The 16,438-nt window shown below is 41.1% G+C and overlaps 1 protein-coding gene across 4 annotated transcripts in view; it reads left to right on the plus strand.

The window, feature by feature from the left end:
* Positions 1 to 16,084, plus strand: part of LOC145340949 (period circadian protein homolog 2-like) — a 72,090-nt gene extending 56,006 nt beyond the window's left edge. For all 4 annotated transcript variants that reach the window (XM_080185557.1, XM_080185555.1, XM_080185558.1 and 1 more), the window contains 4 exons: positions 2,100 to 2,283; positions 4,411 to 4,600; positions 6,344 to 6,494; positions 12,522 to 16,084. In XM_080185557.1, the coding sequence (XP_080041683.1) occupies positions 2,100 to 2,283; positions 4,411 to 4,600; positions 6,344 to 6,494; positions 12,522 to 12,734 (738 nt within the window). In that variant the 3' untranslated portion in view covers positions 12,735 to 16,084. The remainder of the gene's footprint in view (positions 1 to 2,099; positions 2,284 to 4,410; positions 4,601 to 6,343; positions 6,495 to 12,521) is intronic.
* The last annotated feature ends 354 nt before the right edge of the window (positions 16,085 to 16,438 follow it).

Raw genomic sequence — 16,438 nt, forward strand, 5'->3', positions numbered from 1 at the left:
AAGGAAGAAGTTGAAAGAAAATTTAAGTGGAAAGATTTATTAGGATATGGAATGCACTGCAGATGGCCGTTGAGCTTGCAGGTGCAGCAGGTGGTCAGGAAGGCGAATGGGATGCTGGCCTTCATAGCGAGGGGGATTGAATATAAAAGTAGGGAGGTCTTGCTGCAGCTGTATAGGGCATTGGTGAGGCCGCAGCTGGAGTACTGTGTGCAGTTTTGGGCGCCGCACCTGCGCAAGGATATTTTGGCCCTGGAGGGAGTGCAGAGGAGGTTTACTAGGCTGATACCGGAGTTGAGGGGATTGAGCTATGAGGAGAGGCTGAATAAACTAGGCTTGTACTCGTTAGAGTTTAGAAGAATGAGGGGAGATCTCATTGAGACGTATAAGATGATGAATGGGATGGATAGGATAGAGGTGGAGAGACTCTTCCCGCTCAAAAAAGACAGTAGGACTAGGGGGCACAGCCTCAAGATAAAGGGGAGGCGGTTTAGAACGGAGTTGAAGAGGAACTTCTTCACTCAAAGGGTGGTGAATCTCTGGAATTCTCTGCCCGTTGAAGTGGTGGAGGCTGCCTCGCTAAATATTTTTAAGAAGCAGGTTGATGGGTTTTTGATAAGAGAGGGGATTAAGGGTTATGGGGAGAGGGCGGGAAAGTGGAACTGAGCCACAACAGATCAGCCATGATCTTACTGAATGGCGGGGCAGGCTCGAAGGGCTAGATGGCCTACTCCTGCTCCTATTTCTTATGTTCTTATGTTATGTTCTTATGTTTTTAGTGAATATTTAAATATTGGAGAATATTACATCTCAGAAAGGAAATTGGGTCAGAGTAGCTAGCAATGCTGTAGAGTGAGCAGCAGTTCAGGCACAAAGGTATGTCATATAAAAGTGTCCCATCAGTGCTGAAATTGCAATGAAACTTAAGATATTCTCGTTTGAGGAAAAAAAACGCAGTGATCTTCAACTTTAGTAACAACTTTATTTCAATAGGTTAGCACTGCTGCTTCACAGCTCCAGGGATCTGGGTTCAATTCCCAGCTTGGGTCACTGTCTGTGAGAAGTTTGCACATTCTCCTCGTGTCTGTATGGGTTTCCTCCAGGTGCTCCGGTTTCCTCCCGCAGTCCAAAGATGTGCAGGTTAGGTTGATTGGTCTTGCTAAAATTGTCCTTCGTGTCCTGAGATGTATAGGTTAGAGGGATTAGTGGGTAGATACGTGGGGATATGGGATAGGGTCTGGGTGGGATTGTGGTCAGTGCCAAATGACCTCTTCCTGCACTGTAGGAATTCTAAGTCAATTTATGCACAAACTCGTGGAGAATCACATCATATTTTGTTGACTAATGGTTGCTTATCTTAGAGTTTTTCTTCATGACACCACTGACCATTTAATTGTTTTGGTTTTTAAATGAATATTACTGAAAAACACACTGGCTGGAATTTTCAGGCTGTTCCCACTTGTAGGAACTTCCAGTCCTGCCACTGATGAAGCCTGCCGAGCTGGAGGCGGGTGGAGAATGTGCGTACAATGGTAAGCTCTGTTGACAGCGGTGGGACCAGAATTTCCCACTGTCAGCCAGTGCTGGGCCGCTTTTGCCACCACAGAACATATCATGGGGGGAACTGGATGAGCGAGGGGAAATATATTTTGGTTCTGCAGCTACTTCTTGATGCGTGAAAACAATAGCTTTGCTCTGTATGCTAGCAGTTGTCACAAGAGCTGATGGACCTTGACCAAAAGTTTTTCTCTCCCCCCCCACCTCCCCTGCTCTCTCTCTCCCCCGCTCTTTCTCTTTCTTTCTTCCATTTTGTTCTCTTCACAAAAGCCCCAATCAATTTTTGAATGAATGGCCTCAGCCATCTACCATATTCCACTGCGTTTCAAGAGGATAACTTGCAAGGTGGTAAAATCGGACAATGTAGAGATTGCAATCGTACCCATGTCTGCCCATGACTTGATGTAGCATGTTGGTTCACAAAAACTGTACAATTGTGTCTCATTCAATGCAAAATATCTATTATAAACACTGGTCATTGCAGCAGTTGTTCCTCATAAAATGAATGGCTGCCAGTAAGCCAAATGAATTTGTTTTTTTTCAAGGCTATATCACCTGCCGAAGCCCAGAACAGTGATGCCCACTCCACTTCCACTGACCTACTAGATCTGCTACTCCATGATTCTCTGTCAGGCACTGGCTCTGCAGGCTCAGGGAGTGCCAGATCAACAGCTTCAGGCTCCTCAGGCTCTCCATCTAATGGCTGTGGCATGTCAGGAACTGACACAGGTAACTGTCCAAATAATCACTTCTATTCTCACAGAGCCTTGCCTTCCACCTTGTTTTACTAAAGATTTTTAAATTGCCACAAGTTGAAAATTCTTCTCCCCAACATGCCAATGTTAGTATGAACAAAGACATAAGCTTACAAATAAATTCATATGGTGGGTTGAAGTGCAAACGGGACTACACTTGAAAGACATTTCATTGTCTGTAAAATACTGTGGTACACCCTGTGATCATGAAAAATGCTGTACAAATACAAGTTTTTTTTAAACTTGCGGGTGAAAACAGTAGTGCTGTTTATTTTGTTGCAGGAAAACCTAATGGGTGGGATTGTCCGATCTCGTGCATGCCCGCCTGCTGCCAGAGAAAATTGAGAATTTGGTATCCTAGCCAAAACATCACTCACTTTCAATGACACTGGAGAATCCCAGCCACAAACAAGGACAGAGGTTTTTGGCCAACATTTAAGCATTTATTTTTACAAAATTGTCAACATTTTTGTGCAAACTCCAGTCTGGTTGATTTGAGTGGGTGTACTGTTGGGAGCCCAAATTAGTGTCAGTGCTGTAGGTTCACAGTTGGAAGGCTGGGTGGTAAATGTTGACATTAAGCAAAAGTGAGTTGGCCAGCTGTAATACATCTCGCCTGATATTCCATTCCACTGAAGTTAGTAGAAATAAAAGTGAGGAGAGATATGAATTGGCTGTTCATTCTTTATCATCTGTTTAGCCCTTATTGCGCCAAGTGGAGATCTGTGTGGGATGCTCTTGCAGCTTTGTCCACTTACTCATCTTTGATGCCTTGCAGCTTTATGTCCCGATCTACACCATTTAGAGTGCCTCAGCAGGCTTGGGTCATATCCAGGTCCCTGATTGTCACATTCAGGTGGCCTAAAATTTGTTTTAGCCATTCATCCAGTTTTACACTGGATAGTCAAGTCTTTGAGCTGATCTGGTCACAGGATGGCTTTTTGTCTTGCATTTTATGCCTCCGTTCACTTACCACAGCGAAGCACCAGCTCAAGCTTGCTTCTTTCCCTGGAAGATCCAACAAACTGGGACACAAAACACAGAAGTTGATTTTCATAATCCACAGTCCCACCCCTCCAAACCCCCAGACAGTATTGTTTCCCTGTGATTTGCAACTGGGGCTTTTCCACCAGAAACAGGGATGAATCTCTCTTTCCATGGTGATAGCTCCAATAGCGATGACACCAGATGGCAGCAGTGTGCGGCATTAGTGGACTCTGCCGGCAGCATCCTATTTGTAGGCGGATGCTGCAGGCTGTCTCAAATCGCAGTTGCCTGCCAGTTTGTCAAAAAACATAATTCTGGGGACAGTCAGGTGCAAGGTGTTATGCCTGGAAAATGACCAGGGCTTTTCAACCCCACTGAAGACCCACACCCCTGCAGCGGGTCTCATGGAAGTAAAAGACGCATTCAATGAGAAACTCCATTGGCAATGGCAGGATCAAAAGATCCCATGACCAGCCAATAGCAGTTTTGCAGTAAATCACTCCGATTTAACTTTCTCTCTCCACAGATGCTGCCAGATCTGCTGAGTTAATCCATCATTTTTTTGTTTATTTGCAATATGTTTTCCTTCCTGCTCATCCGCGATTTGTTTTTGGACAGCAGTTCACTATTCTGTCATCCAAACCTCTTCTGGATACATCATTTTGTTTCTTTATTTGTCTCTTCGATAATGCACAACTGATTCTTTTGACATTTAATATTACCCAACTTTTGCCCTATTGGAGACATTCCCTTTTGTTCTTTTTTGTACCCCCGTCTTCCGTGTCACCTGCTTAAGACTTATTATATTTCTAACTCTTCCCAGTTTTGAAGGTTTCCCTTCCATAGAATATGATATTTCCAGCATTTTCTGTTTCTATTTCAGATTCCCAGCTCCCGCAATATTTTGCTGTTGTATTGAAGTTTTATGGAACTTGTCTTTCTTTGATGAAATGGAATAAACTCTACTTAGTGACATATTGCACATTCCTGTAAAAGAAGCAAGCCTGATCAACGGAGTAGCCCTCATTTTTTTCCATGTTTGTGTTCTTGAACTTTAGTTTAGACTGTGACCCTTTCCCTCCACTCAATTAAATTTGTTTTTAATCATTATTAGGAAGTAGCCATCTAAGCAACACCAGCAAATATTTTGGAAGCATTGACTCCTCAGAGAATGACCACAAGCCAAAACTAAGAAACAACAGAAAGATTGACTGCTTCACTGACTGTGTACTCCAGGACCCAGTGTGGCTATCAATGGCAAATACAGATGAGAGAACCATGATGACCTACCAACTTCCATCAAGGTGAGTGCTGACAATCTAAAAGGAGATTTTGTGGAGTGGTTGTAGCTTTCTTGCATCAGCAGTGTATCTGACACAATCTGCAATTGTGTACTTAACCCTTAAATGTTCCTGTTGCCCACATGTTTTCAGTGTCACTGTATCTTGTGATTTTAATGTATTTGGACACTGCCTTGCAACTAATGTTTTCTATCGAAAATCCTTGCTGTGATTATCTGCAAGTCTGCCCAGTTGACCCCACCAGACAATAACCGTGGGTTGTGAGCTGCATTTGATGAATGATGTTACATTGCACGAGGTTCTACTTTGCTAACGAGCTGCATTTGGCTTATAGTTTATAAGCATAAATTTGTTAAGAAGTGATGATTTGTGAATAACTTTTCTTATAACCTTCTTATGTTGTTGGCTATGTGTTAACATACAATTGCTGTAATTGTAATCCTAGAATTCCTGCTTCCTTCCCATCCCCTTCAGAAGTGAGCCTTTTGTTTAATTAAGAAATTGGCTATGCGTCCGAGAAAAATACCTTGGGGGCAACCTTACCAAAAAAATTCCATGTGCCGAATGAGTGTCAAATGGGAAAGAATCATATTGATTTTTTTTAGGTAACTAAAAATCCAATTACCACGTTCTGAGCAAAAATGAAACAAGATCTGTTTCCCGCCAGCAGGAGGAGGTGCCTAAGCTCATCCTAAAGACAGCAGCAAAGAGCAGAGTGCGCAATTGCGCATGTGCCAATTTCTCTGTTCTGTGGTATCACTGCCTCCCCTAGCTATTGATGGCTTCCACTGTTGATCCTCTACCAGACTGATTTTGCCCCCCACTAGCCACTTTTTTTAAATTTCATTTGGCTTCCTGAAATTGAAAACCAGGCAGTTTTGGTGGCAGCCAGATGATCCATGAGGCCAGCTATACTCTCAGGTGGCAAGTTGAAAATATACCTCATGTTTTCAACAGGTAACGACAACAGGATCATTGTTCTGTTCCAATGACAGTACGCTCATTGGCAAGACCCATTTTCATCCTGAGTGCATGAGAAGATGAAATTGCATATGTTTGACAAGAAGTTTTGCAACGTGGTTTGTGTCACAGTAGGAACTGTCTATTTTCCAGTGGATGTTTTCTATGTGTGTATTGCTAACAACCTCACCACAATGATATCTGGCATAGCTCAAACCAGAAGTGTGCATGTATCATAGATACTATAGGAGACTAACAACACATGTAGTGCTGAAAAAATGGTGGCACTAGAAACAGGCTTTACAGCCTCTCTAGTGCCACTAGTTGCTTTGGAATTTGGGAAATAAATGGCAAAGTATTACATCAAAGTGGCTTGGCTGACTTGAGACATGCTTTACAGAATAGGATTTAATTTTACAAACCTATTAGTATTATCAGCATATGAGCAATTAGCATATTCACATGAATTTATTCCTCTTTTTATTGAATATTGCCACAATTTATTTCAAATGGGTTATACCTGCATTAGAATGACTGAGTTATAAATTGACAGGTAAAGCATCACTTGTGAGGATTGAACAAGTACATTTCAGTGCAGAAGTGTGATTGTTTATTTTTACCCAGTTGACATTTGGTGTTTTGTAGCAATCACCTTATTATGAGAGCATTATGATTTATATATTAAGTATAATTATCACTGAGAGCTTTGCTTTTAGTGTTTTGTTTTGCAATTTTATCTACAAGCGCTGTGCAATCAGAATGCTGATCATAGTTGTTACAATTTAGGGACGTTGAAACGGTTCTGAAGGAGGACAGAGAGAAGCTGAAAATGATGCAGAGAAACCAACCCAAATTCACAGAGGACCAAAAAAAAGAGCTTTCTGAAGTCTTTCCCTGGTTTAAGACAAATGTGCTACCAAAGCCCATCGATATCACAGTAAGCATTTTTATTTTCAAATTTCCTTCATTAATGGAAACAGTGATCAAATAGTACAGTGGTACAATGGTTAGCACAGCTGCCTCACAGCACCAGGAACCTAGATTCGGTTTCAGTCTCGGGTGACGCTCTTCCCATGTCTGTGTGGACTTCCTCCCACAATCCAAAGATGTGCTGGTTAGGTGGATTGGCCATCTTATATGTGTGGAGTTACAGAGATAGGGAGAGGGTCTGGACGAGATTCCTTGTCAGAGAGTAGGTGCAGACTCAATGGGTAGAATGGCCTCTTTCTGCTCTGCAGGGATTCTATGATTCTAGTTTTGTGGAGAGAGAGAGAGACGGAAACAGAATTGATGTTTTGGCTCACTGACCTTTCAGAACTGCCCTCAAACCCATTTAAGAACATAGGAATAATCAAGAGTAGACATAAGAACATAAGAAATAGGAGCAGGAGTAGGCCATCTAGCCCTTCGAGCCTGCCACACCATTCAGTAAGGTCATGGCTGATCTGAAGTGGATCAGTTCCACTCTCCCGCTTTCTCCCCATAACCCTTAATTCCCTTGTCTGTCAAAAACCTACCTACCCGTGACTTAAATATATTTAGCGAGGTAGCCTCCACCACTTCAACGGGCAGAGAATTCCAGAGATTCACCACCCTTTGAGTGAAGAAGTTCCTCCTCAACTCCGTTCTAAACTGCCCCCCACTCATCTTGAGACTGTGCCCTCTGGTCCTGCTGTCCTTTCTGAGCGGGATGAATCTCTCTCTACCTCTACCCTATCCATCCCTTTCATTATCTTACACGTCTCTATAAGATCCCCACTCATCCTTCTAAACTCCAACGAGTACAGAGCCAGTCTATTTAGTCTCTCTTCATAGTCGAACCCCCTCATCTCTGGTATCAGTCCAGTGAACCTCCTGTGCACTCCCTCCAAGGCCAAAATATCCTTGCGCAAGTGCGGCGATCAAAACTGCACACAGTACTCCAGCTGCGGCCTCACCAGTGCCCTGTACAGTTGCAGCAAGACCTCCCTGCTTTTATATTCTATCCCCCTCGCTAGTAAGGCCAGCATCCCATTCGCCTTCTTGATCACCTGCTGCACCTGCAGACTGGGTTTTTGCGACTCATGCACAAGGACCCCCAGGTCCCTCTGCACCGTAGCATGCTGCAGCTTTTTGCCCTTTAAATAGTAATCCCTCCTACTATTATTCCTGCCAAAGTGGATAACCTCACACTTGCTAACATTGTACTCCATCTGCCAGGTCCTCGCCCACTCGCTCAGCCTATCCAGATCCCTCTGCAGACTTCCCACACCCTCCGCTCAATTTGCTTTTCCACTCATCTTTGTGTCATCAGCAAATTTCGTTACCCTACACTCAGCCCCCTCCTCCAGATCATCTATATAAATGGTAAATAGCTGAGGCCCCAGCACCGATCCCTGCGGCCCTCCATTAGTCACCAACCGCCAATCAGAATAGCACCCATTGATACCAACTCTCTGCCTCCTATTAGACAGCCAATCCTCTATCCACGCTAACACCTTACCCCCAACTCCATGCCCCCTAACCTTCTGAAGCAACCTTTTGTGCAGCACATGGCTCATCAAATCTGTTCCAGCATTGAGAATGATCATGGGTGATCTTGGGTTTCAAGGGGTAGACAATGGCGTGATGGTATTGTCACTGGATTGTAATCCTTCACTCTCACTGGGTTAAAATCCTGAAACCCCCTTCTGGACAGCACACCTGGTCTACCTACACCTTGGATTGCAGCAGTTCAAGAAGGCAGCCAATTGCCACCTTTATCGAGGGCAACCAGGGATAGACAATAAATGCTGGACTATCCAATGACACCCACATCCCATCAATGATTTTTTTTTAACTTAGGAGACCAGGGTGATGCTTTGGGGGCCCAGGTCCAAATCGTGCCATTGCCGTTGTTGAAATTTGAATTCAGTAAAAACAAAACATGGAATCAAACGTCTAATGAAGACCATAAAACTATTGCCGATTACAGTAAAAACGCAAAAAATAGTGCCCTTTAGGGAAGGGAATCTGCCATCCTTACCTGGCCTGGCCTACATGTGAATCCAGATCCACAGCAATGTAGTTAACTCTTAATTGCACTCTGCAATGGCCTAGCAAGCCATGCATTTCAAGGGCAGTTAGGGATGGGCAATAAATGCTGGCCGAACCCATGATGCCCACATCCCATAAACATTTTTTTCAAAAATTCTATTTTTCCACTTGCTGCTCTTTTCCTTTAATTCCCCGAGAGACCAAAAATCTGTCTGTTTCAACCTTTAAATATAATTGAATTTCTTCCGCTTCCCCAATTTACTTGGTTTTACACTCATTAAAAGCAGATAAATCTTTTCTGACGAGAGATCATCAACCTGATTAAGTCTTTCGCTGCACAAGTGCAGCATGATCTGGAGGGTTTCTGGCATTTTCTGCTTTTTTTTTCTTAATGTACACATTTTGTCTGGTTCTAAAACATAGCAAACTATAAATAGGTGGAGTGTTTTGTTTTATATTTGGTTTGAGTGCAGAAAAGATTTACTAGATGGTACCTGGACTTGATGGTTTGAGTTATAAGGAAAGTCTGGATAGACTGGGACTTCTTTCTCTGGAGAGTAGGAGGCTGAGGGTTAATCTTATAGAGGTCTATAAAATAATGAGGGGCATAGATCAGGTCGAAAGTCAATATCTTTTCCCAAAGGTAGGGGAGTCTAAACCTAGAGGGCATAGGTTTAAGGTGAGAGCGGAGAGATACAAAAGGGTTCAGAGGGGCAATTTTTTCAGAGGATGGTAAGTGTCTAGAACAAGCTGCCAAAGGTGGTAGTAGAGGTGGGTACAAATTTTGTCTTTTAAGAAGCGTTTAGGCAGTTACATGGGTAAGAGGGATGTGGGCCAAATGTGGGCATTTGGGACTAGCTTTGTGGTTTTAGAAAAAAAGGATGGCATTGACAGTTGAGCAGAAGGGCTTGTTTCCATACTGTAAAGCACTACGACTCTTCTGTAAAGCCTTCAGTCTGATATGTTTTGACCTTCAATTTGAAAACTTCTGCTGGAAGGTCAAAATTCAAATTTGAATCCAAGTTGAAATTTGCAGTGAACAAAATTTATCATGTTTTGTACAAACAATACGTCATCTCTATTTTTCATTATCCATAAGTACTCTCTCTGGTCTCAAATCCTGCCACAGAGCTTGGATTTTAAAGTCCTTTCCAATTTACAAAGTCCCTTCATATCCCCTTATCCTTTCTTTAGAAAAATATATTTATCTCTTTCTTGAAACCATTCACTGATTCAGACTCCACTGCGCTATGGGGCAACGAGTTCTATAAATTCACCACCCTCTGCGAGAAGTAGCCTCTCTTCATCTCAGTGTTAGTTCCACAGCCTCTCAACCTGTAGCTGTGATCTCTTGTTCTAGATTGCCCCATAAGTGGAAACATTTGGTCTATATTTACTCTATATACCCCTATCTGATCCCCTCTCACACTTCTCTCCTCACCTCCCTTCATACGTCAATCCCTTCATCCCCGGAATCAATCTGTTGGAACTCCTCTGATCTGCCTCCAGTGCCACCACATCACCTCACTGGACCCTATTGCCTCCCATTCTGTTTCTTCCCTGCTAGTGCCACTGTTTTTGATCCCCATTGGCCCCCGCTTCAACAAATGCCTCTCATTCCTTCTTCAGTTTTAATACCTCCTTCTCTGGTCTCCAAATTTTAATCCCTCCTTCCGTTTGTCTTCCAATTTTAGTGCCCCTCCCCTTCTTTAGCTCCCTGCTCTCTGGCACCAATCAGGCAAGAGAGTTTCTTCCTCATTGAATGGATTGGCCCTGCCTTCCCCCGCCATCCATCATCTTATGGAAAGTACCAAGAGAGAAAGAGAGATCCAGAAACTCAAAAGGACAAATCCCTCACCGGTGACTGAAGGGGAGGGAGACAGGGTCACAAAAGAAGAAAAGGAGGAGAAATAGAGAAGAAGCCAAACTGATGAACAATGGGACATTGAGACAAAGACCCTCTTGAAGATGAGAGCTAGCTCCAAGGGTGACCATATTCTTTTAACTGACTGTGAAGATTGGATATATGTGTGTCTTGAATCTAATATATGCCAATCATACTTCAGAATGTCAACAGTTAGGGGAAGAGAAAGTGACAGTCACTTTCCTACTGCCACCCCCCCCCACCCCCCCCCCCCCCAACCATTTGTCCGGAGTTGAGAGGGTTGAGCTATGAGGAGAGGCTGAATAGACTGGGCTTGTAGTACTCGTTCGAGTTAGAAGGATGAGGGGAGATCTCATTGAGACGTATAAGATGATGAAAGGGATGGATAGGGTAGAGGTGGAGACGTTCTTCCCGCTCAGAAAGGACAGCAGGACTAGAGGGCACAGCCTCAAGATAAGTGGGGGGGGGCAGTTTAGAATGGAGTTGGGGAGGAACTTCTTCACTCAAAGGGTGGTGAATCTCTGGAATTCTCTGCCCGTTGAAATGGTTGAGGCTACCTCGCTAAATATATTTAAGACGCGGGCAGATAGGTTTTTGGTAGGCAAGGGGATTAAGGGTTATGGGGAGAAAGCGGGAAAGTGGAACTGAGCCACTTCAGATCAGCCATGATCTTGTTGAACGGCGGGGCAGGCTCGAAGGGCTAGATGGCCTACTCCTGCTCCTATTTCTTATGTTCTTATGCTGCAAGCCTGGTTCCACAATTGTGTCGAAATTGCTCTCAGCACCAAGGAGCCAGGTTTAATTCTAGCTTTGGATGACTATCTGTGTGGAGTTTGCACATTCTCTGCCTGTAGGTTAGATGATTAGCCATGGTAAATGCGCGGGGTTACAGGAAGAGGTGGTCGGGGGTTCGGCCAGAATAAGATGCCCTTTCAAGGAGCCACTGCAGACTGGATAGCCTAAATGGCCGCCTCCTGCATTGTAGGGCTTTTATTTGTTTTGTATGAGAAAGGCCTTGTAAGTGTTATTTTAAGGAAGAAATGAAGAATTTACAGGACCTACTTGTGAATCATTCTTCACCATGGCTGGGCCAAAATCCTGGAATACCGTCCTTAATAGCATTATGGGATTACTTTCATCACGTGGCTGACAGTGGCTCAAGTAGGTGGCTCGCCACCACCTTTCGAGGAAGATTAAGATTGGACAATTAATGCTGGCATTGCCACTGTCTCTTGTAATTTATGAATAAATAAAATAGATGAATCTAAAGTTATTACTGCACTTCTTTGTTGAGAGCACAATCAAAAATGCTAAAATTACAGTTTCATCTGATTTATTATATAGAGTGTTTCAAGTTGTTAGCCTGTGGAAGCACTAGCTTGAGTGCACAAAAAATCCTTGGTTTAATCATTCAGAATTGGATCTGCTTGATAGAAAACAAGGGAGAAAATCGCATTTTGATAAATGAAAATGAATATTAACGCAGTAGAATCAATTGCACTTGTTATTGACAAACACTGGAATAGAAGAAGTGATGCACAGGTTTATTGTACATATCTGTACATAAGGAAAATGGTGCTGATCAAATTGAATCACATATGGTTCAGGCAGACAGGATTTTGCTGCAACATTGGAAAAGCAGCCAGTGTACTTCTGAATCATTTTGCCATTTAATTGCGAGGTTTGTTCCACTGCCACATAGCTGATGGGGCCAAATAACCATAAGGTCTGTAGCTTTTTAAAACAGACAGTTAAATATGAACAGGGGCCCAATGATTCATTTTTGAACTGAATTTGATCTTGGTGTCAACAAATTATTTTTTCTGATTCTTGATTATGGAGTTAATTTGGGGTTTAGTCAAACTGGCAGATCTCTGGGTTATTAAATCCAGGAAGCAGGTTCTCTCTGAATAATCAAAAATGTGAAAAGACTAGAGGGGAAAAGAAGACAAAACATTTTAAAAATAATTTGTTTGTAATCTTTCATTCCAAAATCTGATTTTGGTTGGAGTGGGGTTTTGCATTAATCTGATTTGGCTTTAAATTTAACTCTTGTTATTTTAGGATTTGGTTTGCTGGAAGAAAAATGAGTCACAAAGCAACTTGACAACATTTGATGCAGAAATCTATAATCTAGAGTTGAATGGATTGATGGAGCCAAGCCACGATGTTAGCTTTCAGCCCTTGAACTTTGCATCTGAAGAGCAAAAGCTTGCAGAAATAGCAGCCACTAGTCCGAAAATAGCAACAAGCACATTTGGAAGCTCTGCAAGTTGAACATTTTTAGATTTTTCAAAAGGGCTTCTGCTGAACAGGTACGAATGCACAAAACTCCTTTTTCGGAGTTTCAAGAAATTGCATCTTATCTGAAATGAAATCTTCAAGCTGAAGAAAAGTGCAAGATTTTATGGAACTTTTTTTTAAATGAGGTATTTAATGACATAAATCGTGTTGCTTCAAGTTGATTATTTCTAAATGTAACTGCAATTTTTAGTATATATTCATAGGAGTCTGGTGTTACTGTACCTGACAATACATATGTGTCTATTGTAAATGAGACACTAGTGTTTCTGAATGTACCTAGTTTTTTGTTGTTCTAATTATAAAACTATTTTGATAGTCAATTGTTTGTGTTAATTTCACCCATATAGATAAATATCCTTGTGGAGCTTTGTAATCCCTTTTATAAAATATGCTATCCAATTGTATTCATTTTGTAGTTGGGTGGGTGGGAAGGAACTTTGTTCCCTAAAGTCAAGTATTTTCACAATGTTCCAGTAGTTGAAAATGTACGTTTTGAGGTGACACAGTACTTGGTGATGAGCTGTGAGTGTAATTGTGGTTTCAACTGGTGTACTAGCAGTTCCCTGAATGTGGACATTCAACTTTAACTCAGCCATTCTAATTTCTGGATCTTAATTGGAATATGCACCAAAGCTGATAATTTAAACATTGGATCTCAGTGGGGTAGATAAGCAAAATGTATAACATCAAGCATTTGGAGAAATGTAATTACAGTGACATACCAACTCACAACCAAAGAACTAAACATTGGACCCAAGAAATGCTAAAGTAAACCAAAATGAAATTTGTAGATAATTTGTGCAATCTTAGAAATCCACAGAACAAGGAACAGTCCAGTGTTTAATTAAAATCTCTCCTAAATATTGTGTTCTACTTGTGAAGGAGGTATGGTCATATAGCATTTGTGTATTTAAAGCCATGTGATGTAAGATTAACTCTGTACAAAGTCACACCACTAGATGTAGCCAATATTTTACTAATTTATAAACCTTTTCGCTTTTTTCAAACAAGTCCTGTTTTCATAAAACATCCTAATTGTCAGCTTTCCTTGTGGAAATTAAAACTTTATGCATAACTTGTCCATAAATGCTAGATATTTTTTAAAATTCTCTACATTTCATGTAATAATTTTTTAAAATTGTGTTCTACAATTTGCCTTATTTGACATGGGATAGCACAATTAAGATATTAGATATTAATTTATACTCCCATCTCTGGGGTTGCCAGGCAGAATGTTGATATAAGAAAGGAATTCCAGAAACTCACTGATCTTAGGATTGCTAATCTCCAATAAAACTTAATGTTTTACTGTAGTCTGATCCCTTGATCAGATACCCACAGCAGAGGCATGTGAATTATATCCTGCATTGTTTCTATTGGTCAGTTTACTGACTTTTCTCTCCTGAGAGAGTTTACCCAGTGTGCTTGAATTAGAAACGTCTCCATTGTGTTCAGTGGCCCCACAGACAAATAAGAAGACCATTAGGTATAGGAGCAGAATTATTCAGCCCCTCGAATGATGGATCCATGATGCAGAAGGTGGGAAAGAATATGATTCTGCAGAGTGGATTTTAGAGGCTTGGGCAAAACAGGGTTCGCCAGTTTGCAAAAAGCTTCATAAAATAAATGCACCTTAGCTCTCGTTCTAAACTCTTTATGGATGTGTCAAACTGCATGAAACAAAATGTGGAAACATATGTACTTTTTTTTTCCTTTCTTCACATCCATAGATATACCAGGAAGAGAGATAGGAGTACTAAACATGATGAAAGAGCATATTATTACAACACATCTAATATTTGAGAACATTTGGTAAACTTGGTCATTTCTATTTTTTTCTTACCAAAAAAATTTTAGTTTTAAAATTCAGCAACTATATTGATGGTTTATTGTCCAGACCCATAGCTCTGCCCCAGAATTTCATTGATTTTGTTGTTCAGGCTCCTTAATTGAAAAGATTGAAGACCTTTTCCATACTGAGGGTTGTTTCCTTGATTTGCAAAATGCGAGTCAATTAAAACAGCGTAATTTGATTTTCCTTTCGATATCTGCCTGAGCTCCTGGTACACACACATCCTTGTTATGTGGCAGTGCCTTATTTCTGTTTGGAGTCTCTCCTGATCTTGTATGACCAGAAACTTGGGGGAACGTAATATAGACAGAGAACTGCGCTTCATCATATTACAGTATAGCATATTGATCCTTGCATTACATTGCTGGGCTGTCCATGAGTTTCTGAAGTGCAAGGATGAATTTGATTATTGAAATTTTTGCTCCAATAGTTGAAGTATTTGGTTAGCACAAGCTCATGCAATTGATTGTGATTTTAATACTGAGCCACTTTACTGTGAGCGGTAAAAACAGTGGCCTGATTTTCAGTGACTGCTGAGAGAATGGGTACACTGAAGGGAGAACAGAGACTGAATTTTGTGGAGCAGATCCTTCTCTAGGGGTCCAGTATGATTTCAAAATGCTCAATTTTCCTGTTTCTATATGAGATGTCACATTTGTGTTCCCTATGTAAAAAATGTATTCACAGTAACAATAATGAGTGCTGATGGCTCTATTGAAATGCTGGCTTGGAAGAAGTGCGGAGCCGCTGGTACAAAACAGCATTTGCATCGAAAGAGTTGATCATTCACCCACAAGTTAGTCAAAAACAATTGTAAATAGTTCATAGCACAACTGAGCTGGATAATTCTTCAAAGCCAATTTCCACACAATATGACTAATCCACTGTTTAACAAAACTTATCATAAATATCTTGCTAACTAAAATTTTTTTTAAGTTAAAAATCCCTAATTTTGAGACTTGTTTTCAGTGCACCTTCAGCTCAATTCTGCAGAATAACATTATTTCTTTTGTGTTAATATCACCATGGCCTTGTTTTTATAAGGAGACAAAATGGGAAATGCTGGATTTGCATTGCTGTTAAATTTAATATACTGAATCGGAGAAATTAGTCATATCGTTTCCTGGTGACCATCCTTAAATTCTGGAGTTGGCTTCCAATTGAAAGTTTTCTCTTCAGCTGGGCTGTTTTATTTCTATCTTCATGTAAAATGAAGTGAGTGAGATTTGTACTTTCTAAATGATAAACTTTAATAGATTTGTGAAGCATTAACTGACAGTATTGGTCACTGCCAGCCTAGCCTGTGGCACCATTCCCCGAAGTTTATTGTGAAATTGTTAAAAATAAAAAGGGTATATATGTTGATCACTTTTGATCTATTAAATAGCCAAAGTCTATGTTGCAGCATTGTTTATTGTTTTATATTGCAAACACTTGTGTTTTTTTTAACAAATAAACTGCTTCAGTTCAATTGTGTACTGCTGTGCTTTTGATAAATGTATTGTGTCAAAATCTGTAGTTTGGAAAATCCATAGGTGTGGAACAAATGTGCACTGCGAGCCACACCTTCTGCTTCAGCAGATCTTACACAATCACAATAAATAATTCAGCAAGGCAGATCTTGCCTTAACTTTATAGATATGACTTCCTAATCTGCTCATCCTGAGTTGCTTTATTTCTGTACCAATTAGTAAAATACTTACAATATTATTTGATTAACAAATTTCATAGCTCAGTATGTCGACAGTAGTTGAAGGTTAAAGTTATTTTGTTGGACTAGGTTTTAGGAAGACTACAAAAATGTTGTTTGAACAAACACCTGTGA

Source organism: Carcharhinus amblyrhynchos, chromosome 3 (assembly GCF_965287045.1).
Source record: "Carcharhinus amblyrhynchos chromosome 3, sCarAmb.v2.hapA, whole genome shotgun sequence".
Taxonomy (NCBI): Eukaryota; Metazoa; Chordata; class Chondrichthyes; order Carcharhiniformes; family Carcharhinidae; genus Carcharhinus; species Carcharhinus amblyrhynchos.